We start from the raw sequence: 27,767 nt of genomic DNA on the forward strand, positions 1-27,767 counted from the left end.
TCCACCCTTATGGAGCCAACAGTCTCAAGGGGAAAGACTGACAACAGCCAGGGGATCAAGTGACATAATTTCAGATGGCTGAGGGCCAGAAAGTCACAGATTGGGGTTGTGGCTGGATCCCAGGGTCCCATGTGTACAGGTTTGCAGAGAGGGTAGGGAGGTCTCTCTGGAAGGTGCACCACGTGGCTTGTGGGATCTTAGTTCCCTGACCAGGGATTGAACCCGGGCCTTCGGCAGTGAGAGCGCAGAGTCCTAACCACTGGACCACCCAGCGAAGTCCCTGGAAGGTGATATTTGTGCCAAGACCTGAAAGGGCGAAGGAGCCATCCTGGGGGAAACCAGGGAAGGTGTCCCAGGAAGCAGGCACGGCAAGTACAAACGCCCTGTGGTAGGAAAAACTAGGGGTGTTTGGGAAACAACAAAGAGATGAGCAGGGTCAGAGCTGGGTGAGGGAGGGATCTGTGGGGCACGAGGTGGGCTATGGGAAGAAGTGTGAGTTTTAGCCAGAACACCATGGGGGAGTCTCCAGCCAGCAAGTTCCAGAATCCGACCGGTCTTCTTTCAAGCCTTTAGGAGGGCAGATCGGCAGGGACAGCCTGTGCAAAGGCTTAGACGCTGGAAAGGGCCAGAAGCATGCAGAGAACAGGGAGTCAAAATGCCCTCTCTCCTTGACTCCCATTGCCTCAGTCCTGTTTCCCAGGGTCTGAGCATGGGCGTCCACTCTCTTCCCTCCCATTGTACAGGAGGGAAAACCGAGTTTGGGGAGGGGCAGGCCTGGGACTGGGGACCCTGGTGGGTCTGTGGGTTCTTCCTTCTACCCACTCCACCCCCAGGGACTTTCCAGGCTTCTCTAGCAGATTGGGACACGGAGGCTCCAGGCTGGGTCTTGACCGTGTGCCTTGGCCATGACTCAGGCCTGGAGCTGCCCCCTCAAGGCTGAGTTTAACCCACAGTGAGATGGGTGGTCAGAGAGGCTGGGGGTCAAAGTCACCCAGCACATCGAGGTGAAGCCCGCCCAGGGGAGGGTCATGCTCTGATGATTCTTGGGGCAGAGGGGACAGCAGGGCCTCCCAGGCAGGCAGCAGGTCTGGTGAAACATTAACTCATGGCAGCTTGGGAGGTGGCAATGCCACATGAATCTTTTTCCCCTGGCCACAGCCCTCCTCACCCCACAGCCCCTCCTGGGGGCCCCAGGTTCCTGCTGCAGCTCCAGCCTCCACTGTTTGTAGAGAGGGTGTTGACCAGAGGACCAGAGAGGGTCATCAATCTGCCTGGGGCAGCAGAGCATGGTGGGCAACTTTCCCGGAGCCTCCAGGGACCTCCCGAAGGCCATCTTCAGACTCTTGAAGACATACCTCATGGGCTCTGGCTGTGAAGCCCATGTCCCAGACCCCAAGCTGGTAAAATCCTCCTATTCTGACCTCAAAACTGCACCTCTCTCTGACTCTCTGTCTCTCTGCTCTCTTTCTCTGTCTCTGTCTCCATCTTTCTGTCTCTCTCCATCTCTCTCCCCGTCTCTCTCTCCTCTTCTCTCTCTGGCTCCCTCCCTCTCTCATAAGCAAACACAAGAACAATTCAACTTAACACCTGCCCACTCTGGGCCCGCCTCTCCCCCTCCCCCCCCCCCCGGCTCCCCCCACAAACACACGTGGTCACGCGCTCCTGGCCACTCTCTCTCACACCTTCTTGGTGACACCCTCACACCCTCCCAGTCGCTCTGCCCCCCACCTCCCGGCTGGGTCCTGAGGGTAGTATGTGGGTGTGTCCTGCTCAGACCTGGCGCTCAGACAGTTAAGGGGCTCCACTTGGGCGGGGACCCTGGGCCGCCTCTTGGGCAGGCTAAGTCCTCCCCTCCCCCGCTCCCTGCGAGGTCACAGGACTCAGGCAGGACTCAGTGGTGGCAGTGAGCGTCAGGCCTGCCCAGGCCTCGCAGAGCTGGTGTGAGTTTGGGGGGTTCTCAAGCAGTGGGCTGGGGTCCCTGCACCCTCCAGAGCTTGGCTGGGAGCTAAATGGATCTCCCATGGGGCCAGGGGACTTCTTCCTGAGGGTCCTGATGTTCCAAAGCTGCTGACTTGGGCAGGGAGTTGGGAGGGGGCTTGGGGAGTATGTCTGGGCACCGAGCCCACTGCCCTTCGACGGAGGCCCCTGCAGAGGGCCGGGTGGTTGCCCCACACTGGTGCCTGTGGTCTGGCCCAGGTTACCTTGATTGAGTATCTGCGGGCTCCAAGAGAGGATGCGGGGTATGGGAGTGGGCCACCTGTCTGGGGGGGCTCTCACAGGAGTATAGCAGGGCTCTCAGAGCCCAGAGGTCTCACGTCCACCTCCCCAGGTTCAGAGACACCTCGTGCTGCCATGCGGCGCAGCAGAACAGCGCTCTCCTTCCCGCTAAACGAGGTGAGCCGTGGGGAGCGGGCTGCGGCTGAGGTGGGGTGCCCTTGTCCAGGCCATAGGGGAGGGGGGGTCCCAGTACTTGGAAACACCCAGAGCTGCCTGGAAACCCACTTACAGATGGGGGAACTGAGGCCCATAAAGACCACTAAGACTCGATCCAAGTATCCAGCCCAGGGCTGCAGCCATTGCTTTTGGGAGCAGGGGACCGGGGTGGGGGGCATGGGGGAGGGAGGGCACTAGGGACCCCTTGGGTCTGGATGCAAGGTTTTTGATTGCCCAAGGGAAGGGGGCCTGGATGCCCTCAGTCCAGGGTGGGGAGGGTGTGAGGCCAGACATTCGGGGCAGGGAAACTGAGGCAGGGGAAAAAGACAGTAGTGAGTGCGGAACTGGGCAGAAGCTGGATTTGAATCCCAGGCTGATGCCTGAGTGGCTGGTAACTTCTCTGGGACTCTATATGCTTGTGTAAAAAAAGGGGGGGGGCTAAAATTTTGTGGCCGGAGAGAAGTCAGGATGAGGTGGTCCCCGGCAACAGGCAAGGTCCCACACGCTTTAACTCATTTAGCCACGCCCCAGCTGTCTGCGGGAGGAGGAGAAAGATAAGGGTAGCCCCAGTTTACAGATGAGGAAACTGAGGCCCAGAGAGGCTACCTCTCCCTTAAGGTGAATGGTTGAGCAAGATTTGAACCTGAGTCTTTGGGACCCTTGTCTGTGCTCTGAACCCCTGCCATTGAGCTGAGCCCCCAACTGCTCCAGCCGCCCAGGACAATCCCTGGCCCTCCTCTTTCATGTGGTGTGTGACCAGGCAGCCCCAGTGAACCCTGGCAGCTGGCTCCCTCTCCAAGTCGCACCTTCCTCCTCTGCAAAGTGGGGACCACATTATGCTCCCCCAAACACTCAGTTTACAGCATCAGTCATTCCACTTGCACGTGGAGCGCCAACTGTGCTGGGCCTGGGAACATGGAGGCTCACAGGCTGGGCAGACAGAAATTAAACCAAGATAACCTCTGGAGGTGGGTGAATGTGAGTGAGGCTGCCCAGGCTGGGCAGGGAGGGCTTCTCTGAGGAGGTGACTTTTGAGCTGAAGAATGGATGAAAACAAGCAGCCAGCCACGGGGAGAGCTGGGGGAAGGGAATTTCCTACAGAAGGCACAGCCTGTGCAAAGGCCCTGAGGCAGGTATAAGGAGCAGCTACGACAAGGCTGGTGAGGCTGAGGCAGGTTGAGTGAGGGGAGAAGAGGAAGGTGAGAGGTGGTGGAGGGCAGGGACTAGGGCACGTGGGGTCTTGGGGGGCTGCGGTGAGGGGTGTGGATTGTGATCTAGGGGTGCTGGAGGCCACGGGAGGGTTAGGATCAGTCAAGGGACAGATTTAGGGTTTGTCTTAGAGGCAGGACTTGGGGTCGCAGCCAGAGCTAGCTGATATCAGGATTTCAGAGACAGGAGAGATGGACAAATCAAAAGACAGCTTCTCAGCCTCCCCGCAATCCCTTCCCCACCCAGGGCCTCCCGCCAGGCCTTCTGTCCCCACTCCAGACTCTCAAGGAGGAAGGCAATTAGTCTGGAGTGGCAGGTTGATTAACGCTGCAGCTGAGAGGCCCGGAGGACCCTCCCCTCCCCCACCTGCAGCTCTGAGAGCCCCCATCCTTACCTTACACCACCCCGGGGGAGGAGCAGCCGGGCTAGGTCCTGGGAGTCGGGGCTTGCTGAAGAACCCACCACCCAACCCCCTGCAGATGCTGTCGACTGCTCCCCACAGGGCCTGTCTTGTCTGTTTCACCCCAAAACCAGCCAGGCCCCCCACAAGCCCAGACCCAAACATCAAGCTGCCTCCTCTGGCTCCCCCTGGGGGCCATGTGGAACCTGAATTCACCAGATTGTGATGCTTCCTCCCAAATCTTCCCCATCTAGGTCATGGTGGCCCCACTCATCCAGAGAACTGTGTGACAAGTCACCCATCATAATCACGAGTTGCCCTTGAATCTCCTTGAACACCCTATGGCCATGGCCCATCTCTCAGCCACCAAAACATGTCCCGCATCCACTCATGGGCCCCACCCTGGCCCATGTCCCACCCAGGTGCTGCCCCAGCCTCTATCCTTCCCCAGTGATCCCTGATGCAGACACAGGAGACTTCTTAAAATCATAAAGCAAGTGTATCTCTTTTTTTTTTAATTTTTAAAAACTCATCGGGGGCTTCCCTGGTGGTGCAGTGGTTAAGAATCCGCCTGCCAATGTAAGGCACACGGGCTCGAGCCCTGGTCTGGGAAGATCCCACATGCCACGGAGCAACTGAGCCCGTGCGCCACAACTACTGAGCCTGAGCTCTAGAGCCCGCGAGCCGCAACTGCTGAGCCCACATGCCACAACTACTGAAGCCCGCGTGCCTAGACCTCATGCTCTGCAACAAGAGAAGAGAAGCCACCGCAATGAGAAACCCGTGCACCACAACAAAGAATAGCCCCCGCTTGCCACAACTACAGAAAGCCCATGCACAGCAATGAAGACCCAACACAGCCAAAAACTAAATAAATAAAATAAATAAATTTATTTTAAAAAAACTCATTGGTGTTTATTTATTTACTTATTTATTTTTGGCTGCGTTGGGTCTTCGTTGCTGCGTGCAGGCTTTCTCTAGTTGCGGCGACTGGGGGCTACTCTTCGTTATGGTGCGCGGGCTTCTCACTGCGGTGACTTCTCTTGTTCTCTTGTTGAGCACGGGCTCTAGGCGCGTGGGCTTCAGTAGTTGTGGCACATGGGCTCAGTAGTAGTGGCTTGCGGGCTCTAGAGCAGAGGCTCAGTAGTTGTGGCACACGGGCTTAGTTGCTCCGCGGCATGTGGGATCTTCCCGGACCAGAGCTTGAACTCATGTCCCCTGCATTGGCAGGCAGATTCTTAACCACTACGCCGCCAAGAAAGTCCTGCAAGTGGCATCTCTTGAAAGCTCTCAGTCCACTCCCAGAACCACCCCTGAGGCCCCACATCAATTCCCCACCAACCCACCTCCCCACACTCCACTCCAGCCTCCCCTCGCTGTTCATCAAACCACACCAGCTTGTTCCCACTTCGGGGCCTTTGCACATTCTGTTCCCTCTGCCAGGTATGCTATTTTCCTAGTTCTCTCCTGGCCAGCTCCTTCTCCTCTTTCCAGTCTCAGCTCAAAGTCATCTCCTCAGAAGGGCCCCTAACTACACCTGAGCAATATTACTGGCCCCTCGCCCAATCACTCTCCAGGCCCTAACATGGTTTAATTTTCTTTCTAGCGCCATACGAACTATCTTTTTGTACTGAATGAATAAATGAATGAATATAAATGTGGGCAAGTGGTTTTCCCATCTGGAGCTCAGTTTCCTCAAGAAGAAAACAGACAGCTGACATCTCAGTGGGCCTCCTGCTCTGGGAGGGGCCCACTGTCTCCACACACCCCACCCTCAGCTGTCCCTGCACACCCTCCCAGCTGCCAGGAATCCTCCCCGGGGAGGCCTAGGATGGAACACTTCGATTTCTGCATTAGAATTCAGGCGCCCCTGGGGGAGGGTGGTGACGGTAGTGCTCAAATGGGGTGTGTGTCAGGAAAGAGTCAGGTATCCTAGGTCCTAGGAGGAGCAGATTCGTGCAAAGATCTGAAGGGGGGGGGGGAAATGAGCCACCCCCAGCTGTGTGACCCTCAGCAGGTCATTTCCTCTCTGAGCTTTAACATCCTCCTGTGTGATATGGGAATAAGAAGATCCACCTCATAAGGAAGGAAATAAACATAGTAGACGTTCAACTGATGTCCCCTTCTCTCATCTTCTTCCTCACCCCCCTTACCCTGGCTCTTCCCTGATCAGCCTTGTGGTCTTGGACCTCAGTTTCCCCAGCTGAATGTTGAGTCTGATGGTGGAGATGGGCTCACTTGTGAGGTGCAGGCGCAGAGCAGGAGAAGGCTGGCTCTGAGTTCTGCCTCTCCCATGTTTGTTCCTTTGGCTCCCACTCCTACCCCCATGGCTGTGGGTTCCAGTTTTGGTGCCACTTCCTGGGGTCAGCACTGCGGACAGCTCCCAGCCTACAACTGGCCCGTGCCAGCCGAATCCTTTTATTATCAACAACCCCAAGGAATCTGTTTGGATTGCATCACTGGTTCACAGATGGGGAAACTGAGGCATTCTTGGCCTAAACCACATGGCATGGGTTGAATCCAGATCTGTTGGGCTGATCCCCCGATTCTCATCCCGATTCTGTTTGATCTTTAAATGTCCCAAGTGTTTACCCAGCACATGCTTGCAAACACTATCTCATTTAATTTTTCCTGTAAAGTCCTTCCTTCAAGAAATGAGTCACCAAAGCTCAGAATCCGGAATCCCATCTCCACCATTTACTTGCCAACTGCAACCTTGGGCAAGTTACTTAACTTCTGAGCCTCGGCTTTCTTGTTTGTACAATGAGGATAATTGTATAAAATGGCCTCATTGTGTTCTTGTGAGCTAACCCATGAGGGATGCTTAGAACACCACCTATGTGGAGCGAGTGTACAAGAAAGATTAGCTATTGGTACTGTCATTATTCACTTGTTTACTTATTGCATACCTTATTTTTATATTTTAATAAATAATATAATATGCTAGAATACAATTACAGTGACTATTATTATAATAAATAGCAATATATTATATAATGTTATAAACAATGAATATACTGTGTATTAATTGATTGATAAATAAATATTTTTGCAAAGCCTACTGTGGGCCGGGCCCTATTCATATCCTGCAAAGTTGAGATCCACATCCCCATTTCATAGATGAGGAAACTGTGGCTCAGAGAAGGAAATTCACTTAGGGAATAAGTAGGACTGAGATACAACTCTCCGGGTCAGTCCAGGAATCTAGGTGAGGGTGTCTCAGAGTCTCATGGTCCCCAGGGTCCCTGAGAGGCCCCAGGCCTGGGAACTTGCTCATATTTTGTCACTCTCTCCCCAGTCAGTCTGGGAGTCGGCGGATTCTGGCTTGGCCCCCATGAACCCCCTTGGCAGTGGTGTCATCCGGAGGTGCTTCTCAGGGACCCCATTGCTGCCACCACTGTCGAGCCGTCTCGGGACCACTGGAGACTTGGAGCCCAGTGCCTGTGTGGTGTTCAACATCGAGGCTGGAGGGAATGAGCAAAGCCACAGCCTGGCCCCAGGCAGGTGAGGAGGCATGTGGGGATCAAGAGGGCCTGTCCCAGGAGAGGGAGAGTACTTTGTCTAGCTGAACCTTTCTTTAACTTGTTCAGCAAGCATTTATTAAGCACCTACTGTGAGCCAGGCCCTGTACTGGGAACACAGCCATGGGCAAGTAGGTGTTCACAGGGGGATGGTGGAGATAGACTCATACTAGCTGGAGAGATCAGGGCAATATGGAAACCCAGAGGAGGCTTCTGACCCAGCGCTGGGGGGTGGGGGGGGGAGGAAGGGCTGGTTGGAAGAATTGACATCTAGGCTTAGCCTAAAGGATGAAAAGAAGCCAACCAGGAGGAGCACAGGGAAGTGTGTGCCAATTAGAAGAAACAGAATGTGCAAAGTCTTGGACTCAAGAGTATCAGACGCATGAGGAGTTGAACATGGGTCACTACGGCTGGAGGGTAGGAGGGGAGCCTGGGGAGGTGGGCAGGGGCTTGACCACACAAGACTTCATGGGGTGTAATGGGGAGACATGGGTGGGTTTTCAGGGGATCGAGATTGGCATTTAAAAAAATTCCCTGCGACTGCTGTAGGCAGAACAGTCAGGAGCAGGAGTGGAAATAGCTGGAGCCCAACGAAGAGGCCTGGGCAGTTCTGGGCAGGAGAAAGTGGTGCCTGGACCAGGACAGGAGCCATGGGCTAGAGAGAAGTAGGTTATTTATGAAGTAGACACATCAGGCATTGGTGGACACCAGCAAGGGGTAAGAGAGAGGGGGCACTGGTATGGGCAGCTCCTGGTCTTTGACCCTTCACATGTGACATTTCTTTTCATCCTTGCAACAATGCCAAGAGGTGGGAATACCATCATTATTCCCATTTTCTGGAATAGAAAACAGGTTTGTGGAGGGAAAGTGACAGCCAGCCAGTGACAGAGCCCACATGTCCCACCACTGGACCAAGTTGTCTCCCACTGTCAGCTTTGGAGGACAGGGGACTGAGCCATATGTAATGGACAGAGAGAAGCAATTTGTTTTGCATCACCCAGCAAGGTGTGGTAGTACTGGGGCTGGAGCTCGGTCTGCTTGACTCCCTGGCCCAAGCATTTCCCATTCCTCCAACTTGGGGACACAACTGGAGTAGAGGGTAGACAGTCTTCATGGGAAATATCCTTGAGATGTCCTTGTGAGCTCTCTGAAAAGATCGGGGCTCTTCCTCTCCCAAATCTGCTGCACCAAATGGCTGCAAATGCTTCCCTTCCCCAGCCACACCCACCTTCTCAGCCCTGCTCTTGTCCATGTCTACTTCTGTTAACCATGATGATAGAAAATATTCTCGCCCTCCCTTTGCCACTTCCCAGGAAATTACCCCTGAGATTAGAATGTCTTGTGGTCAGGGCCTTGAGTTTCTAGCACTGTGGAAGGGAGGGGCAGGCCTGGGATTTGAGGGCAGCAATTGTGACTGTGAGGTGGGACCCAGGGCGTCACAGGGCGAATGAGATCCTGCCATTTCTGCTGAGGATCTGAGTGTCGGTGTGGCTATAAAAGAGTGCCCCTCTCTACCCACCCCCACTGTTGGCAATCCCAACCAGAGGCAGCTTCTGTGTGCCCATCCCAGGCATTGGAGAGCCCTGCCACAGCCCTCCCCCATCTCTCTTTACTTCCCGGATTCCTGCCCTTCATGTATGGGGGTTTTAAGGTCCCAAAGAGACCCCATCTGGGGCTGAACCGCTAAGCCTACCTTCCTGAGCAGAGAGACTGCCATCTGTGCCTACCACTGAAGACCAGAGCCCTTGACTCTGCTTCCAGACTCGTCTTTGCTACAGTCATGGGGGAGGGTTGAGGACCCACCACTGCTTTCAGCACCTCCTGGGCAGTCGGCACCCTGGTCTGAAGGTTCTCCTGAACCCCTGTCTGTCTTCCTGCCCTGCCTTTCAGAACCGACAGGTTGCAGACAGCTCCTCTCTGTCTCAGCCACCCGGAGCTCCTGCATCTACTACCTTCTTTCCTTTCGGCATCAGGAGTCGGGGCAGTGCCTTGGTGTTGGGGGTCTCCAGAGCCCCTGTTTTCCCGCTCTCCATTCAGCAGCAACCGGGAGGATAATTTCTGTCTTCACTCCAAGTCCGTGTCTTGCCCCTATTTCGTTCAGCACTAGAGGGGACGTCAGGCCATTCTTGGCGCTGGGGATCTCCCCACACCCTGTCTTCAACCCTCACCCGCAAGTTCTTCTTCCCCTGCTATCTATCCTTCAGCACCATCTCAACGAGGACAGCTCCTTGATGTCAGCCCCACCTTGAGAGCCCCTGTTTCTACCTTCTCCCGCCTCAGCACCGCCGGCGCGGACAGCTCCTCCACCCCCGGCTCTGGCCGGACCCGGGCTCAGACACTTCGCTCCCGGGGACCGCTCCCGCGCCCTGCTCTCTGCCTGCTCCCCGGCTCGGTCGCATGGAGACCCCGGGGGTCCAAGAAGGGGTAGAGGCACCCCGCGAGCTGAACCGCGCTCGCAGCTGCCAAGGCATAGCCAGGGCTCCGAAGCACCTGTGGCGGCAGCCCCGGCACCCCATCCGCATCCAGCGGCGCTTCCACTCAGACCCGGACAAGTCTGTGGGCCGCAGGGAGCGGGACCTGAGCCCGCGGCCGGCGCTCGAGAAGTCGCGGCGCTCCTGGCCCTCCTCCTTCCACAGGCGGTAGGTGGGCGGGGGCAGGGCCCTCCCGCGGAGTGGGGGAGGGGCGCGCAGGGCCTGGCGGGAGTAGGGGAGGGTCTTTGCTTTTCCAGGGGCGGGGGTCTCTGCCTCTTGGCTGAGGCTGGCGCTTTAGAGGATGGTGGAGGTGGGAGGTGGTAGTGCCATGATTGCGTATGGGTCTGTGTGACCTGGTGTGCCCAAGTGCCGTTGCATGCGAATGCGTGTGAGTCTGAGCAGTTGCGACCCCGTGTGTGCTATCTGTTGTGTGAGTGTCCACAGCTGGCTGTGTCTCTGTGGGTGATGGAATGTGTTCAGGTGTGTGTATACCAGTTACCTACGTGCTTGGCTGTTTCCCCTTGTGGTGCCCCTGTGTGTGTGGCTGGGCACGACTGTCCTCGCTCTGATCCAGTTGGGTGTCCAAAGGCCCTCCAGACCCTGGAGTGTCCTCGGGTGTTTGTGGGTTTATGGCCACGGCAAGCATTTCAGGGGAGCTTGGGTTGGGTATATGAGAGGGCCAGGGCAGGCTGTCTGCTGTGCTGGGGGAGGAGCCTCCTCTGCGGCGTGTCCACACACACACACACACACACACACTCACGTGTCCGCTGATGTCAGAGGGAAGCCTCTTGGGGAGCCTGAGCACAGGATGTTTCTTCCACACAAGAATGAGGTGGAGAAGAGGGGAGCAGAGGTGGGGGAGGGGCTGCTCCCGTTTCATATAAACTGAGGGAAGGGGGCAGAATAAGACAAAGACAGAATAGAAACACAGAAAAACAGGGGCCTTAGTGGGGTCAGAGGGGCCTCAGTGCCACCAAAGAGCAGGGTCCAGGAGTCCCAGGCCCTCCTTGGATGGGAAGGGGAGCTAAATCAGGCCAGACCTAGAGCCCTGGGTTTGAGGCCAGGCTGAGTGACCTTGGGTGAGTCGCTTTCCTCTCTGGACTTTTCTCTTGCCTTGGTCCCTGGACCTCCCGGGGCCACAGGCTTCTTGATCAAAAAGCCTGGCCTAACACCCCAGCCTGGCCCTCCAGCGGCCCTGGCTGGTGTCTGGGGCAGAAGGGCCCCACAGCCCAGAAGGGTTGGAGCTTTCCCAGGTGACCCAGCAGGCCCCTTGCCTCCACCCTCCAGCCCTCAGCTCCTCCTCCCCTCTCTCCCAGTGACTCATGATTTTCCATCTTCAAGAAAGAACAAACAGAGACTAGGTTTGGGCCCATCTCGAGGGAGAGCCACGTGGCTCTGGAAGGCAGGAGTGGTGGGTTGTGTGCCTGTGAGTGTGTGTGTGTGTCCCGCCCATGCATATACATGCTGATGTGCTGGGAGAGGCTCAGCCTTCAGGGAAGCTGGGTTCAAGGCCAATGTTCTGTGCACTGCCAAGCAAGCAGTGGTGCTTCCCTGAGCCTCAGTGTCATCAGTGAGATGCAAACACAAACTCATAATTTCTGCATTCTGTCATGAGCGTCCTGTGCCAGAGCATAGTCCTCAGCTGTGGCCCGCCTCCCCACTACCCCAGGTGGATCACATGGGTCTGGGAGGGTCTGAGCATCTTGTTCAGCAAGCATTTATTTAGCAGCTACCATGTGCCAGGCCCTGTACTGGGGCCACAGCCCAAGGGCAAGCAGGTGCTCATAGGCTAAAGGTAGAGACAGACTCATACCAGCTGGAGACAACACAGAGTGATCTGTGCTGTGATGGAGAGAGAGCAGGGTGCCGTGGGGCCCAGAGGAGGCTTCTGACCCAGCTCTTGGAGGTAGGGGGTGAGGAAGGACTGCTCGGAAGAAGTGACATCTAAGCTTAGCCTGAAGGGTAAAGAGAAGTCAGCCGGGAGGAGTGCAGGGAAGGGTATGCCAAGCAGAAGGAACGGAATGTGCAAAGCATCAGACTCAAGAGGATCAGATATATGAGGATATGAACACAGATCAGTGTGGCTGGAGGGTGGGAGGGGAGGCTCTTATTCATCTCACAAACATTTACTGAGCACCTACTGAGTGCTGGGCACTGAGGGCACAACTGGGAGCAAGGCAGACCTGGTCCTGCCCTCAAGGGGCTGGCAGGTGAGGCAGACACAGATCAAATAATCAGGACAGTAAATGTGAAATTGTACCAATGAGAGGGGGGTGCTCTGAGAATATTTATTTACTTGGCTGGTCACGGAGGGCTTCCTGCAGGGGGTGATGCTTCAACTGTGACCTGAAAGACAAAAAAGTTAGCAGGGGGGACTTCCCTGGTGGCGCAGTGGTTAAGACTCCGCACTTCCAGTTCAGGGGGCCTGGGTTCGATCCCTGGTCAGGGAACTAGATCCCACATGCATGCCACAACTCAGAGTTCGCATGCCACAACTAAGGAGCCCGTGAGCCACAACTTAGGACCCGGTGCAACCAAATAAATAAATTTTTAAAAAAAGTTAGCAGGGGAAGAGCCTTCAGGCAAGGGCATGGGATAAGAATGAGCCTGGATGCTTTGAAAAACAGCAAGCGGGGAGGGGATGATGAAGCTGAAGCAGAGTGAGCCAAGAGGAGTGTGTGGGGGAGGCAGGCAGGAGTGAGGCCACACAGGTGTCCTGGGAGGTGTGGATTCAGAAGTGAGGGCAATGGGGAGCCACAGGAGGATCTGGAGCAGAGTAGGGTGAGATCTGACCCATGTGATCATCTGCACATGTGACTCAGCCTCCACCCTCCTCTCTCTATCTAGATTCTTCAAAGGGAGACTTTCCTGGTTGTCCAGTGGTTAAGACTCTGTGCTTCTGATACAGGGGGTGTGGGTTTGATACGTGGTCAGGAAACTAAGATCCCACATGCCCTGGAGTGTGGCCAAAATTTTTTTTTTTAATTCGAAAAAAAAAAGATAACTAGATTCTTCAGGCGGACTTGGGCAAGTCATCTCTCCTCTCCAGACCCCTGTATACTTGTCCATAAAATGGGTGTAATAGCACCCACCTCCTGTCTCACGGGGGCCACCTGGTGGCAGAGGAGACAAGTGCTTGCCCAGGGAAGAGGCTCATATAGGGGAAATTGAGACACCGAAGTGTTAAGGGCACTAGAGACTGCTGGGCACCTCCTCAGGTCACATAGCATGCAGGGACAAAGTTAGGGTGAGACAAAGTCATGTCAACCCCTCCTTTGGCCTCTGCCCCTTCCTGGGCGAAGCTTGGGGTCATCTCTCAGGGTCAGGCAGGCCAGGTTTTGAATGCTGAATCTTGGCTCTGTGGCTCAGTTTCTCCATCCAAAAAGTTACTGATAATGCATTACCGTTAAAACTGGTTATAAAGTATTTAAAGTTGAATCTATTAATGAAACATTAATTTTAAAACTACTAATAAAGCATTAATGTCAGAGTAGCACCTGGGACTGCAGAGGAGATGGAGCCATTTAAGCATTAAGTGGGAGAGGCTGGGGAGGCTGCTAACCTAGGCTTGAATGACCTCAGGCAAGGAGCACACCTCTCTGTGCCTCGGTTTCCCCATCCACAAAATGGGAATACTAGTCCCCACTTTATAGAGTTGCTCCAAAAATAAAATGACTTTTACATGCACAGCCCTTGGCTCAGCACCGGGAGAGCAAGGAGTGCTCAGTTCGTACCCATGTGTTTAGCCTTAACCTTCCATTTTATGTTTGTGAATTCAGGAGAAGGACTGCACCTCTCTGTGTCTCAGTCTCTCCTTGGGGATATGAGAACACTGTGAGTCTCCCCCATGGGGCTGAGGTGGTGTCAAGGCTCCTTGGACCCAGCCCCAGTCTCTCCACTGATCCTGGCGGCCTCTATCCCCTGGGGACCAGCTATAATTAGGCCTAGCCCCAGCAGCTACAGATGGTATTTTTGTCTTGGGGACAGAGAGTCTGATTCCCACCAGGTGTCCGGTTGCAGGGCCACGGGGACAGAAGGGGGTTCCCAGCCAGACCCTTGAGACTCTTTGTCCTCCTGGGCCCCAGTGTGACTCCTCTGTGAGCCTCCATTTTCTCATCTATACAACGGGGACCATAGTATGATTGACATGTCAGGGGAGGGTCAGGGTCTCACCACTGAAGCCCTGATCTCCCGAAATAGTATCTCGCATCCCCCCAGGATTGCCAGAAACCTGGGTGGCATTTGTCTGGGGCTCCCAAAACTAGTGCAGTCCCCTGGGCCAAGGCCCAGGCAGGGGGCTTGTTATCCCACAGCAGGACACAGTCAGGCCCATAGCTTCTGTGTGGCCTCAGCTGGGAGGCCCAGCCTCCCTGGGCCTTGGTGGCTTCTGCCTGAGAGGTGGGTGTTCTGGGTCTTGTCCCCAAGTGTGACATTCTCTGAGACTTGGTTTCCTTTTCTGAAGAATGGGGCAAGACCACCCAACCCCAGCATTCTGAGGGTAGGCCAGCTGGTACAGACCCCTGAACAGCCCCCCTGATACCAGGGGCAAGGCTTCCCTTTCCAAGGGTCCTTCCTGGGGTGGGCGGTGGCAGCTGAAGCTTCACAGGACCGGAAGGCCTGGCAGGAGTAGAGTGCGGATGTTTGTCCAGTAGAGACAGCAGGAGAGGGGAAACGATCCAGAGACAGGGCCTGGGGAATGTCAGAGCAGGTGGAGGTCATGTGGGGACTTGTGGAGGGGGACAGGAAGAGGGGGAGCTGCCTTGCAGTGAAGACTTGCGACTGTTACCACTTTTCTCCAAGCCTCAGCTCCCCACCTGACAAAGGATTAAGGGTTTGTAGTTTCTGAGCAGCCCCTTGGTGGCTCAGTCCTCAGTTTCTCCATCTGGAAAATGGGTAGAGGGGTATTGCAAACACTGTGTGGGATCTGGGCAGCCCCTCAGCAAACTCTGTGTCTCGGTGACTCCCTGATAATGGAGAGCACTTCCTTTTTTGACTTCTGTATCTCTTTTCAGCCGAGTTATCAGCTGAGCAAGCTGCACTACTGGGGGACATGGTGGCAGAGGGAAGTGGTATAAGATGCGGTTTCTGGGCTCCCCCAAAGGGGAAGCAGAGAGTGTCCCGTCTAGCTAAGGGCCTCGGTTTCTCCATTTGTCCCGGTGAGGGCGTCCCTGAGCGGTCCTGCGGCGAAGGCGGGGCGGGTGCGTCTCCTGCCCTCTCCCTGCCGGGCCCCGCCCCCGTGGTTGTCCAGAAAAGGTCCCGCGCAGCCTGCACTCCGTCCAGCCTCCACGCGGTCTTGGCGATGCAGGGCCCCCCTGCGCCCGCCCCGGCCCCTGTGCCCAGCTCCCCACGGGGCTCCCCGCGCGGCTCCCCCGGGCTCTTCAGGAAGCTCCTGGTGAACCAGAGCATCCGCCTGCAGCGGCGCTTCACCGTGGCCCATCCGCTGTGGTGAGGCGAGACAGTGGGCCTCGCAGGGGTCATGGGAACCGTCGGGCTGGAGGTGGGAAGGGCAGAGTCAAGGACAGCTGGGGCCAGGTTGGGGGTCAGGGCATAACGGCTCTGCCCCTTTGCCCTTTCTCGGTATCTCTCTCCCTCTGTCTTATCTCTGTCTCTTTTAGTTGATGACTGTCTCTCTCCATCTCTGTTTCCCTCCACCCACCGCCTGGACACACGCCCAGGGGACCAGCCGTCTGTCCCTCTCCAGCTGTGCGGCCTGGAGCAGGACGGGCTGAGGCTCACGTCTCCTTCTGACCCTCGCCAACCCGGGGCAGGCGGGCTGAGAGTCCTGGAGGTGTTGGGAAGAGGGTCACTCCTCCCCTCGGCCTGCCCCCGCCATCCGTTCTGGCGCCAGCAACGGGATGGCCTGGTGGCCTCACACTAAGCCCTCGATGTTCGCGGAGGAAGACGTGATTTGATGGAGGCCTTTGAGGCAGGGTGTTCGCGGTGTAAGAGAGCTTGTTGCGCACCCGCGCAGAGCGCCGCCTCTGCGCAGCCCCACTCGGTTGCGTTCTCCAAGGACTCGTTCCACCGCTTTAGGTTTGAATTCCGGCCCTTCAGGAAGCGACTGTCACATCGTGGGTCGCAGGGCAGAGGCTGGGGTTGGAGGTGGGGCTGGTGGGCGCCGACTGGGTCTCGTACCTTGCGCTTGGCTCGTGCGGTTTTCGCACTTGGTAATTTGGTATCTTGCGGCTCAGAGACTAAAGGTCCCTTCTCCAAGGTCACACGGCCAGTGGCAGCTGGTGGAGAGGGGGGCAGTCGTGACCGTGGTCCCTGATGGCGCCACTTCAGGCCGAGACTGGGGTCCCGGGTCCGGGAGAGCGCCCCCAGGGCACCAGAAGCTTGCGAAGAGGGGTCCCCGCCGAGGGCTCCGGAGTGAGCACAGGGGCGTCAAGGACGTCAAGGGCGTGAGGCTGGGCGAGGGCAGGTCTCTCCGAGGCCCCTGTGCTTCAGTTTACCTGTCTAACCGATGGACAGACACGCCGTTCCCACAGTCGGTGCGAGCTCCTCCCCGCTGCCCGCGTCATGGAACCACGGCCTGACCCCGCAGCTCTCGGCTAAGTTTAGAGCAGAAAGAAAAACAGCTTCCCCCGCAGCGACAAAACCCCGGCTCAGCCCTTAACTCTCCGTGCTCGCTACTTGGATTCGAACCCAGCACGCTGTGGCCTCTCCCGGCCTCAGTTTCCCTATTCATCCATAGGTGTGCTTTTCCCAGAACTTTTGGGGAGATGAGAGGGAGGGGTAGGTGGTAGCCACTCCCAGGCCTCCCCCTCTGAGCACAGGTTTAGGGTATCCACCGCCACTAGCCCGCCCCCAAGAGTGTCTCTCCTCCAGTCACCCGGCACACTCGGAGGCCGGGTAAGCGCTAAGAAGTCCCGCCCCTCCGGGTGACGTCACGAAGCGGGAACTCAGAAACGCTGGACTTTAGGGGCTTCTCCAGGAGCCCCAGAACCCGAACAGACCGAGAGCGGTCGGACATAGCCGAACACCCGAGTGAGGCCGGACTAAGCCGAATATGCCCGACCTAGCCCGAGCGCCACCCGGACTTTCTCGAAAACCTGGCGCTACCGAACACGCCCGAACGCATCCGAACCTACCCGAATGCGGTCGGTTGTAGCGAATTCTACAGAACTCACCCGACAGAACTCAGGGGAAGAGGTCCAATCCTGTAATGATCAGACCCAGCTTAGTCAAACCTGGCCGTACTTGACGGAGCCGGACCGAATCCAGCTGAACCGGACAGAATCCTGACGAATTCCCCACCCCCAACCCGGTCTGAGCCGAATTCCCTGTTCGGAGTCTTCCGGCAGGCGCCGATCCCATCCGTGGACGGGGATGGGGTGACCTGGAGGGGGACCAGGTGGACACTGGCCCTCGGCCAGGAGGGGCGTGTCTAGGGGCGGCCCCTGGGGTCTTCCTGTCTCCGTCTTTCCTGCCCGCTCCCTTCTCAGAAACCTGTGACCCACTTGCAGCCCCTCTCCCTGGTTGCTAACTCCCCCTCCCACACTTCTGTTCTAGCCCCCTGCCACTCTTTCTCTGACCTCTGACTCCAAGGGGGAGAGTCGTAGATCCCCCTTATTCCGTCAGGGTGTGGCTGGAGGGAGAGACGGGGCTGAGAGATGGGAGGGACGATTGGGGATTGCCTGGAACAGGAGGAGGACGGTGCTCTGGGGAGAGGACACATTCTGTGCAAAGGCCCAGAGGTGGAAGAGAACAGGCAGAGCGTTCAGGCCAAAAATAAAGCAGAAGAACTGGGGAGCTAAGGATAGGGCCAGAGCGAGCTGGAGGCGTGGTTGGTGAGATTGGGGCAGGGCCATATGGGCTGAGGGTGGGGACCTGGAGCTGGGGTAAGGGGGCAGGTGGTCCAGGGCGTAGCCAAAGCTGGCTGGGGATGGGGGCCTCTCCTGGCTGTGAGGAGCCTTCGCGTGTGCCCCGTCTAGGCGGGACCCAGGTCCCCTCCAGAGAGGAAAGCCCAGGAAGTCGTTTTCAATCTCCATGAACTTACCCTGCGACCTGGACCTCAGTTTAGTCCTTAGTAATACGGTAGCCCTGTCGCTCTCCACAGGTGCTCGGTTGTAACTCCCTAAAAGCACCCTGGGGATGAAGTCTACCACACCCATATTAGAAACAAAGTTGTTGATGTCCATAGAAAAGCTGAGACCTACCCATGGTCACAACAGCCACTTGGAGACAGATCCGAAACTCATGTCCTGGAGTCCAGATTAGTCCCAGTGGAAAAGACTCTGGGGTACAGAGGTGGAGATGGAGGCGTGAGGGGCGCGGTGTCCCTGAGTGGGGGTGTGACCGTGGGACAGATGGACAAGCTGCAGGCCACTCCTGCCCAGCCCACCGCGTGGCCCCAGGGAGGATGTGACAAAACTGATATAGGCCATGACCCAGCAGCCATATGCCAGGACCCTCGGCTCTGACTATGACTCCTTTTCCTTCAGCTTGGACCTGGAAAATGGGCTCTCATGCAGAAGAAGCGCCCTGGACCCTCAGGCCGGGTCTGGCCTTGGCCGGGTCATCCAAGCCTCTGCCCAGCACAGCCAGAGGCGGGAGTCCTTCCTGTACCGCTCAGACAGTGACTACGAACTCTCGTCCAAGACCATGTCCCGGAACTCCTCTGTGGCTAGCGACCTGTGAGTCTGAGGCTGGGGGATAATACTGCTTTCTACTTCCTTCCTTCCTTTATTCCTCCATTCAGCACACCTCCTTCAAATGACCGTTTGACGTGGGCTTTAAAGTTTATGTAGGAGTTTGCTTATTTGCTTGTTCAGTCGGACATGCCGAGAATGATATCCAGTGATCCTCTGTGCCTCACTTTAGGCTGGGGTTGGGTGGCAATCCAGTGACATTAAGGCCAATTAACAGCAACCGAACATACACTTTGATTTGAGCTCCCTGGTAGCCATAATTTCCTGCCTCTACTAAGACCCCTATTGCCCCTGGGACTCAGATTCTCCATTTGTGAGATGGGGATAAAGTGAGTGATTGGTCAGAGGGGCTGTGGCTGCTTTCAGAGAAGAGTCAGGTGAGGGGAGTCCAGGAACTACTAGGAAGACACCCAAAGGAGGGAGTCGGGGCAGGAGGATGCACTCAGCTGAGGGCACAGTGTGGGTAAAAGCTGAAAGATGCGGGACTTCCCTGGTGGTCCAGTGCTTAAGACTCCGCGCTTCCACTGCAGGGGGCACGGGTTCAATAACTAAGATCCCGCATGCCACGTGGCGCAAAAAGGAAGAAAAAACAACAACAAAAAACCCCCCCACAAAAAACTGGAAGATGGGAACGTGTGGGAGGGCTCCTTCTGACCGCCCTTCTACGTCTGGTCTCCCCGCAGACACGGAGAAGACGTGATTGTGACACCCTTTGCCCAGGTGGGTGCCCACCTCTTCCTTCTCCCGTGTGCCGGGCAGGTAGAGCCGACCCCTCCTTCCCAACGCTGACCGCTCCCCCTCGCAGGTCCTGGCCAGTCTGAGGACGGTTCGGAGCAACGTTGCGTCCCTTGCCCACCTGCAAGGCCGCGGAGCAGCCAAGTACGCAGGGGGCGGGGCGGGGGCGGGGGCGGGGCCTTGCGGAGAGAAGGGCAGGGCCTGGCGGAGAGGGGCGGGATCAGAAGACAAGGTGGGCGAAGCAGAGGCGGGGCACGGGCGGAAGGGGCGCGGCTGGCAATTCGGGGATGGGGGGAAGGGGAGGAGGGGCCGGGGCCACGAGGTCTTGGGGGCGGGGCCCTATGGGTGGGGCAGGCCGCTCCTGAGCCGATTGTACTGCAGGCAGGCATGCGTCGGGAACACCCCATCTGGCAGTCAGCCACCTCCACCAACAGGTAATGCGCCTGCTCCTATCCCCTCCTTCCACTGTGGGACAGCTGTGAACTTCCTCTCTATGGGGACCTCCCCAGCCCATGAATCCTTAGGCTGTGCTAATTATAAACCTACCCCCCAACCCCACCCCGCCATCCCCCCGCCCAAACACCCTTGGGGTTGCGGAGATCCTGGGGTCCTGAGTGGCCCCATTCTCATTGGGAAGGGATCCAGGGTCCAGATGCAGAGATGGGAGCAGGAGGGGCACAGGGTTCCCAAGTGGGGGTGGGGCAGGCCCCTGACCAGCTTGGCCCCCAGAGGACACTGGGCAGACGCTGGCTTTGGAGACACTGGACGAGCTGGATTGGTGTTTGGATCAGCTGGAGACACTGCAGGCGCGGCACTCGGTGGGGGAGATGGCCTCCAACAAGGTTAGTAGGGCCAGATAACTGAGATCACTTGCCTATGTCCACAGTGCCCCCATCATCACTGACATCACCTTCCCCTGCAGTTCAAGTGGATGCTGAACCGGGAGTTGACTCACCTGTCTGAAGCCAGCCGCTCTGGGAACCAAGTGTCTGAGTACATATCCCAAACCTTCCTGGGTGAGCTATGGTGGGTCACTGACTAGGCCACATTACAGAGATAAGAAGAGGGAAGGGAAAGAAAGACTTCTGCTACAGACCTCAACTGAGGAAGATAGAAGCAGACACAGACACCCCCAGTCCCATGAGGCAGGGCTGGACCAGAGGGAGGGACAGGAGGATCTTCCAGGAGGAAGGGGACATTAAAGTTAGGGTTTTGAAGCATGAGTAGAAGTTTGCCAAGGAGGAGATAGAGGGAACCACAGAGCTGGGTCTCCAGCTTGGGAGACGGAAAGGACATTTGACTGTTTTGGGAAAAATACTAAGCTCCAGGTGTCCAGGGGCCATGTCCAGCAGAAGAGGTCACTGAGATCAACCTTGAACAGAGGAGAAGGGTATCTACAGGCCAGAAAAGACTTTACTCTGAGATTACTTTGGTCCAGGTAAAAAGGAAATAGGTTGATCTTGAGGCTTGGCAAGGTCCAGTACTTGAGGCCAAGCAGGCCAACCCTAGCAGGTGAATTGACTTCTCTGAGCCCTACCCTGCCCCATCTACAGACCAGCAGACTGAGGTGGAGTTGCCCAGGGTGACCCCCACGGAGCCCCCAAGTCCCATGTCCCAGATCAGCGGCCTGCGTGGACTCCCCCACAGTACCAGCCTTTCTGCAGCCACTGTCCCACGCTTTGGGGTCCAGACTGATCAGGAGGGGCAACTGGCCAAGGTGGGTTTACAATAGGAATGCTGAGACCCAGGTTTGAAACCTGGCTCTGTGTGGCTACCCTATTTTGGGCCTCAGTTTGCCCACCTATATACTGACCAGGTGGGGCTCAAAGTAGGACCTGAGGCCTGGGGATGGGGGTTGAGGCTCCAGAGTCTGGGGAAGTTGGGCTGCAGTTAAGCTCCAGTCCTTCACATTTTAGGAGCTGGAAGACACCAAGAAGTGGGGGCTTGATGTGTTCAAGGTGGCAGAGCTAAGTGAGAACCGGCCCCTCACAGCTATCATGTTCAGCATCTTTCAGGTACCTCCCCTGCCCTTGGCTTCTAATACCCTTGTGTTTCCTTCACTCCTTCCTACCTCAGGACCTCATGGGACACACATTCTTCAAATCCTCCCTAACATCCCTGAATGGGGTCATTTGAGCAGGGGCATTGAAGGATAGATAGGCATTTGTTAGGTTTAAAAGTTCACTGCTGATTGGCAACAAGACTCAAGCCTCAGCCTTGGGCCAGGCCTGAAGGGACCCAGTCTTTAGGGAACAACTGTGGGGTCAGAGATGAGCCAGAGGGGAAGGACAGAGACCAAGGGAGTTCAGATGGAGAGCAGGGAGGGCATCCTGGAAGAGAGGGCACTTGAGAGATGGATAGGGGTTCAGAAGGAGAGAAGGCATAGGAATAGTGTGTGCTGCCACCCAGAGGCCGAGGCCCTGACTGGGGCCCTGTGATGGACCAGGAACGGGACCTGCTCAAGACATTTCGGATCCCAGCCGACACACTTGCCACCTACCTACTGACACTGGAGGGTCACTACCACAACGATGTGGCCTACCACAATAGCCTACACGCCGCTGACGTGGCCCAGTCTACACATGTGCTGCTGGCCACACCTGCGCTCGAGGTAGGGCCCTACAGCTGCAGGCAGCCCTGGTGCGTGCAGGGCACAGAGAGCCTACCCCTCACCTCTTATGCTCCGTGCCCACTCAGGCCGTGTTCACAGACCTGGAAGTCCTGGCTGCCATCTTTGCAAGCGCCATCCATGATGTGGATCATCCTGGGGTCTCCAATCAGTTTCTCATTAACACCAGTGAGTTAGGGGGCTGGGCCCTGCCACCACCTGTCAATCAAGTGATGTTAGTTGGTCCCATTCCTGCTCTGAGTCTCCCTGTTTGTGAAATGACTGCCACAATCTTCCCTCCCTTAGGTGCTGAGAGCAGACCCAGATATACAGTAGACACTCAATAAATGAGAGAATAACAAATGTGGCAGAGCTGATTTGGGCCCACTGAGATTTTAAAGTTTAGGATCCTTTGTGGTGTCAGAAAAACTCAGTCAACAAGCAATTATTGGGTACCTCTTATATACATCCCTGGAGAGCTGGAGATAAGAGTGGAGCCCTCTCACTTGAGGATCCCAGGGTCTAATAAGACAAAGACTTGGTAGTTCATTCAACCAGCACTCAGCACTGTCTCCTGCCATGCCAAGTCCCCAAGGAGTCACCAGTCTCGAGGAGGTAGAGCTGAACACAGATGCCGCCCCCCCCCCCACAGAGTCAGGGCAGGGCCATGGGGAGAGACAGGGTCCTAGAAGGCTTCCTGGAGGAGGGGGCATTGGAGTTGGGGCTTCAATGCATGAGTAGGAGTTTACCGAGAATTTACAGAACCGGCCTTTGGGTGGAGTAGGTTGGGCAGGCAGTTCTTGAGGTGCTCCACCTCCCCTACAGACTCAGAGCTTGCACTTATGTACAATGATACCTCCATGCTGGAGAACCACCACCTGGCTGTGGGCTTCAAGCTGCTGCAGGCAGAGAACTGTGACATCTTCCAGAACCTCACCATCAAGCAGCGGCTGAGTCTGCGCAGGATGGTCATCGACATGGTGAGACAACAACGATGGATGGGGTGGGGCGATCTTGGTATGGCTGGGGGTTCAGTTGGACCAGGGCATGTCCCCATTCTGAGTCCAAGCTTCCTGGTCTGTAAGATGGGGCGATGACTGTCCAAGCCTTGGGTAGGGGTGACTAGGCCCTTGGTCAGGCTAATCAGGTCTTGGATGTGATTCACGTGCAAATGATGTGGAAACTTTCTGGGGTTTCAGGTACAACTTTTCTGACCCTTAAGTCTGTGCATTTGATATTTTTCAAGCTGGGAGACACCAGTATGTTTTGGGTTCTTATGCATCAATTCACTTATTTAACAAGCATTTATTGAGCATCTATTGTGCTTGTCCTGTGACAATGACCATTAGAATTCTGGCCTTTATGAAACTCACAGTCTGTGGGGGAGATGGGCACATAGGTGGGAGCCATGATGGGGGACCCACAGCAGAGCCATGATGGGGGACCTGTAGACAGAACTGTGATGGAGAGATGCTCAAGGTTGAGGAGGGCTTCCCCAGGAGGGAACACTGAAGTCAGGGCCGGAAGAGTGTGTAGAGGACCATGGGGTGGGGAGGAGTGTTCCCAGCAGAGGGAACAGCATGTGGGGAGGGCTCAGAGGAAACCAGGCTCCAAGTGAAGAGGAACTAAAAGTTTGCTGAGGTAGAGTGGGGGCTCTGGGCAGTGGGCACTCCCAGTGGAAGCATCATTTGGGCCAGATGGGAGGTTAGGGGAGAAGTATTTTTTTAAAAATATTTATTTATTTATTTTTATTTATTTGGCTGTGCCGGGTCTTAGTTGCCGCACGAGGGATCTTCATTGCAGCGTGCAGGATCTTCGTTGCGGCGTGCAGGATCTTTAGTTGTGGCGTATGGGATCTTTAGCTGTGGCATGCGGGCTCTTAGTTGCGGCATGAGGGATCTAGTTCCCTGACCAGGGATCGAACCCGGGGCCCCCTGCATTGGGAACATGGAGTCTTAACTGCTGGACCACCAGGGAAGTCCCCTGGGGAGAAGTTTTGAGACTTCTGTCTGATTGTCAAAGAAGCCCGTGGGTCATCCCTGGGCTGGGTCCGCATGGGTCCAGCTAAATGAATTTTAAGCAGCTATGCTCAGAGCTGAACTTCCCTTCCGGTGGCTGAAAACAGCCTTCCCGGGCACGCAGCAGCCACAGGAAGGTTTGGGGAGCACTGAGTCCACCTGTGGCTCCCACGGCCCTCTGGATAAATCCCCCACTCCTCCCTGAGGCCCTCCCCACTCTTGTCACTCTCACTTGCTCCCATGTTGCTCCTGCACTCGTTTGCTCTAGCCACAACTCTCTCCTCTATGTTCCTCAGCTTATTCAGCTTCAGGGCCTTTGCACTGGCCAAGTCATCTGCTGGGCTTCAGGCATGTTTCATGTCAACCCCCAGGTCTAATATCCCTCCCTCATGCCCTGTCCCACATGTGGGATGCACCCCACAAGCCCAGCAACCTTGGAGAAGAGACTATTGACTCAGCTTCTCTTGTGAGCTGGGTTTACAGCAAATCTTGATACACGCCCCCATTTGACAGATGAGGATACTGAGGCTCAGAGGGCTGAGGATCCAAGTGGGTGTGGCATCTGGGAGGTGGGGAGTGGGGGTGGGGCAGGCGCTATCCTCATACCTGCCATCCTCCTTCACCTTCCCCCAGGTGCTGGCCACAGACATGTCCAAACACATGAACATCCTGGCTGACCTCAAGACCATGGTGGAGACCAAGAAGGTGACAAGCCTTGGAGTCTTGCTGCTAGACAACTACTCCGACCACATCCAGGTGTGTGACTGGGCCAGCCCTAAGGTCTTGGTTTCCACACTCTCGTTCAGCTGCATTTATGAAGTGCCAACTGCGTGCCCAACTTGAAGAAATGGAGGCACATACGGTCGCGTGGCTGTGCCTTAGCCACCCTTTCCCCTGCCCAGCCTCAGTTTCCCCACCTGTAAGATGGGTATGTCCATGGCGCCAGCCTCTGGGGCGGGTACCAGGCCTGGGGTGGCCTGGCCTGAGCCCTCCCGAGCCTCGGTCTCACCAGGTCTTGCAGAGCCTGGTGCACTGTGCCGACCTCAGCAACCCCACCAAGCCGCTGCCGCTCTACCGCCAGTGGACAGACCGCATCATGGCTGAGTTCTTCCAGCAGGGCGACCGTGAGCGCGAATCAGGCCTGGACATCAGCCCCATGTGCGATAAGCACACGGCCTCGGTGGAGAAGTCCCAGGTCTGAGGGTGACTGAGCCGAGCTGGTGGGCACTGGGGAGGTGGGAGGGAAAGGAGTGGCTGAGCTGACCCCACGAGTCCTGGCTTGACCCCTGGCTGGCAAATGAGGGGATGTGGCCTAAGGGTCTGCACTGGGCTGTGCAGAGTCAGGCCTGGGCTGTATTCCCTCTGGGCTGCCGGAAGAGAGATCTTCACTCACTTGTGGAGTTTGGAAGTATCTGTTCTGAGTGACATAGGAGATTCTTGAGGTGCTCCTAGTCTGGGGGACACATTCATCCAGCTCTGAGGAGTCAGGGCTGAGGTAGAGGGAAAGACTTAGGGGTTGGGGGAGCCCAAAAGGGGCAGAGGAGTCTTCCAAGAGGAGGGGTTATTTGAAGAGCGTTTCGAAGGATGTGTAGGAGTTGGGAAATGGCATTCCAGGCAGAGGGAACAACCTGGGCAAAGGTCTGGGGGCTGGACTGGGTCTAGGTCCCATGGTAACCCACCACCCAGCAACCTCTATCCCCCAACTCTGTATCACCCCACAGGTGGGTTTCATTGACTACATTGCCCACCCACTGTGGGAGACGTGGGCTGACCTGGTACACCCAGATGCACAGGACCTGCTGGACACTCTGGAGGACAACCGCGAGTGGTACCAGAGCAAGATCCCCCGCAGCCCTGTGGACCCCACCAGCCCCAAGCAGGGTGATCCCGACAGATTCCAGTTTCAGCTGACTCTGCAGGAGGCAGAAGAGGAGGAGGGAGAGGAGGAGGGAGCATTGGGTGGGAAGGCCTCAGGGTCACCTGACACTGAGCTCCTGTCCCCTGAGGCCAGCCCAGACCCTGGGGCCCTATACCTGGACAACCAGAGGACCATGGGCAAGCCCTGTGTGGACCATGAGGGCAATGTGATGGCTGAGCCTTTGGGCACCTAGTGGCCCCTGATGGGTGGGTGGACTTTCCAGGAAGAGGTCCCAAGTGGCCCCTGCTTTGCCTTCCGCACCCACTGAGGGAGACAATCAGGCTTTTAGCTACAGACAGTTCTCAGGGTTGAATTGGAGGCACCTGGCGGGGTCCACGCTGACCCTGAGCTCAGCTGAGAGAGCTCTCCAAGGAGCTGGGCTGGGAGCAGCCTCTTCCAGGGCCCTTGAGTTCTCCCTCCTGGACTTCAACCCCTGGTGTAGAAAGGGAGTATCTGCCAGGCCCCTTGTCTATCTTCTCCAGTGGTCACTCTTCAGCCACGTCCATCACTTTATTCTTTCATTCTTTATCCAATATTTACCGGGCACCTACTGTGTGCCAGGCCTGTGCCTGTTATGTGCCTGTGGGGTAGCCCTGCACAAGGAGGTGGGGAGTCAGCCTCAAGGAGATGCCCCCTCCCCTAGACACCTCCCCTTCATCTGCAAGGCAGCTCATTACAAGAGAACAAGAACTTGAATGGGAGAATTCTCAGCACCAAAGCTTCATCCAGACCCAATTCTGGCTCTGGAGCTCTGGTGGGGGGTGATAGGGGCCATGAAAGAGAGGGCTGTGTGTCAGGAACTGTCTCTGAAGACTGATTTAACCTTCATTGCTTGTGCACTGGCTGTTGCTTTAAGTTGCTGTGGTTTCTGTCTTCAGGTCTAAGGATCCTAGTTCTCCCTGGTCCCAGGACCCCCTCCTGGCTCCCTTATACTTTCTCCCTCTCTAGAACAGCAACAAAAGCACAGACTTCTCCCCCACGGAAGTTCTCTCCATCTTCTGATTCTGAGGCTGTCTCAGATTCCCCATAGGGAAAAGGAGGCCTCTGATGCTTTCTTGCGAGTCACAGCCCCTTCTGGGCCTCAGTTTCCCCTCCATGGCCTGATCCTTAGTACTTGGGTAAACTTTGGTTGGAGGGTGGTGTTTGTGACCTCCCTGAAATATCTTAGAAATAGGGGGCATTCTCTGGGGTTAAATAAACTCTATCACCCATAATTAGTACCGTGCCCATTTCACGGATGGGGAAACAGGAGCGGAGAGGTCCTGTGACCTGAGGGCTCAAGGCCCTGTAGGTGGGGTCACACGTTAGCCAGCGGCGCCCTCTGGTGGCTGGAGGCACAGCAGGGAGGCGGGGCGATTTCGGGGCCCTTCCTCGCTTTGCCAGAAGTCTCTCCCGCGCCCAGCTTGGTTGAGTTCACCCTGAGGGTGCGGGCCTGGCGCAGAGCAGGTGAGGCGGCTCTGTGCTCAAGTCTCAGATTCAATTCCCGCTTCCGGAGGCCTCAGTATCCCCCCATCCCACCACATCCCCCACCCCCTAGCCTCCCTCCCCGCGTGTCTGATGACTTATACATGGCACAAGTCATCACAGCAGCCCCTGGCTTCAAGAACAGCAGGCTTCATTCCTAAATAATTTCATTAATAATTTCATTCCATTGATGAGTCATCGTCATCACAATTAATGATCAAATTCCACAGAGGGAGAATTAAAGGGCAGCTGGATCATGAACTTGGTGCATTTCCTTCCACACTTTTAAAAGGCAGAGACTTATGGGATTTTTAAAAGGCAGAGATTTATGGGATTTTT

At 56.2% G+C, this 27,767-nt stretch overlaps 1 protein-coding gene across 6 annotated transcripts; it reads left to right on the forward strand.

The window, feature by feature from the left end:
- Window positions 1–299: 299 nt before the first annotated feature.
- Window positions 300–27,643, forward strand: PDE4C (phosphodiesterase 4C). Of its 6 annotated transcripts, none has more exons than XM_082381330.1 (17): window positions 300–1,400; window positions 2,330–2,394; window positions 7,341–7,546; window positions 18,479–18,670; window positions 19,369–19,405; window positions 19,491–19,564; window positions 19,802–19,854; window positions 20,150–20,262; window positions 20,343–20,436; window positions 20,974–21,137; window positions 21,337–21,435; window positions 21,867–22,031; window positions 22,118–22,217; window positions 22,854–23,008; window positions 24,680–24,802; window positions 25,059–25,241; window positions 25,768–27,643. In XM_082381330.1, the coding sequence occupies exons 2-17, from the start codon at window positions 2,353–2,355 to the stop codon at window positions 26,155–26,157; spliced, it is 2,190 nt and encodes a 729-aa protein (XP_082237456.1). In that variant the 5' UTR covers window positions 300–1,400; window positions 2,330–2,352; the 3' UTR covers window positions 26,158–27,643. The 6 variants fall into 6 exon arrangements, with proteins under 6 accessions (XP_082237456.1, XP_082237455.1, XP_082237454.1 ...); XM_082381329.1 differs by lacking the exon at window positions 300–1,400 and adding an exon at window positions 1,744–1,940; XM_082381328.1 differs by lacking the exons at window positions 300–1,400; window positions 2,330–2,394 and having other exon boundaries at window positions 6,597–7,546.
- The last annotated feature ends 124 nt before the right edge of the window (window positions 27,644–27,767 follow it).

This window comes from Balaenoptera borealis, assembly GCF_965194805.1.
Source record: "Balaenoptera borealis genome assembly, chromosome: 2".
NCBI classification, from domain to species: domain Eukaryota; kingdom Metazoa; phylum Chordata; class Mammalia; order Artiodactyla; family Balaenopteridae; genus Balaenoptera; species Balaenoptera borealis.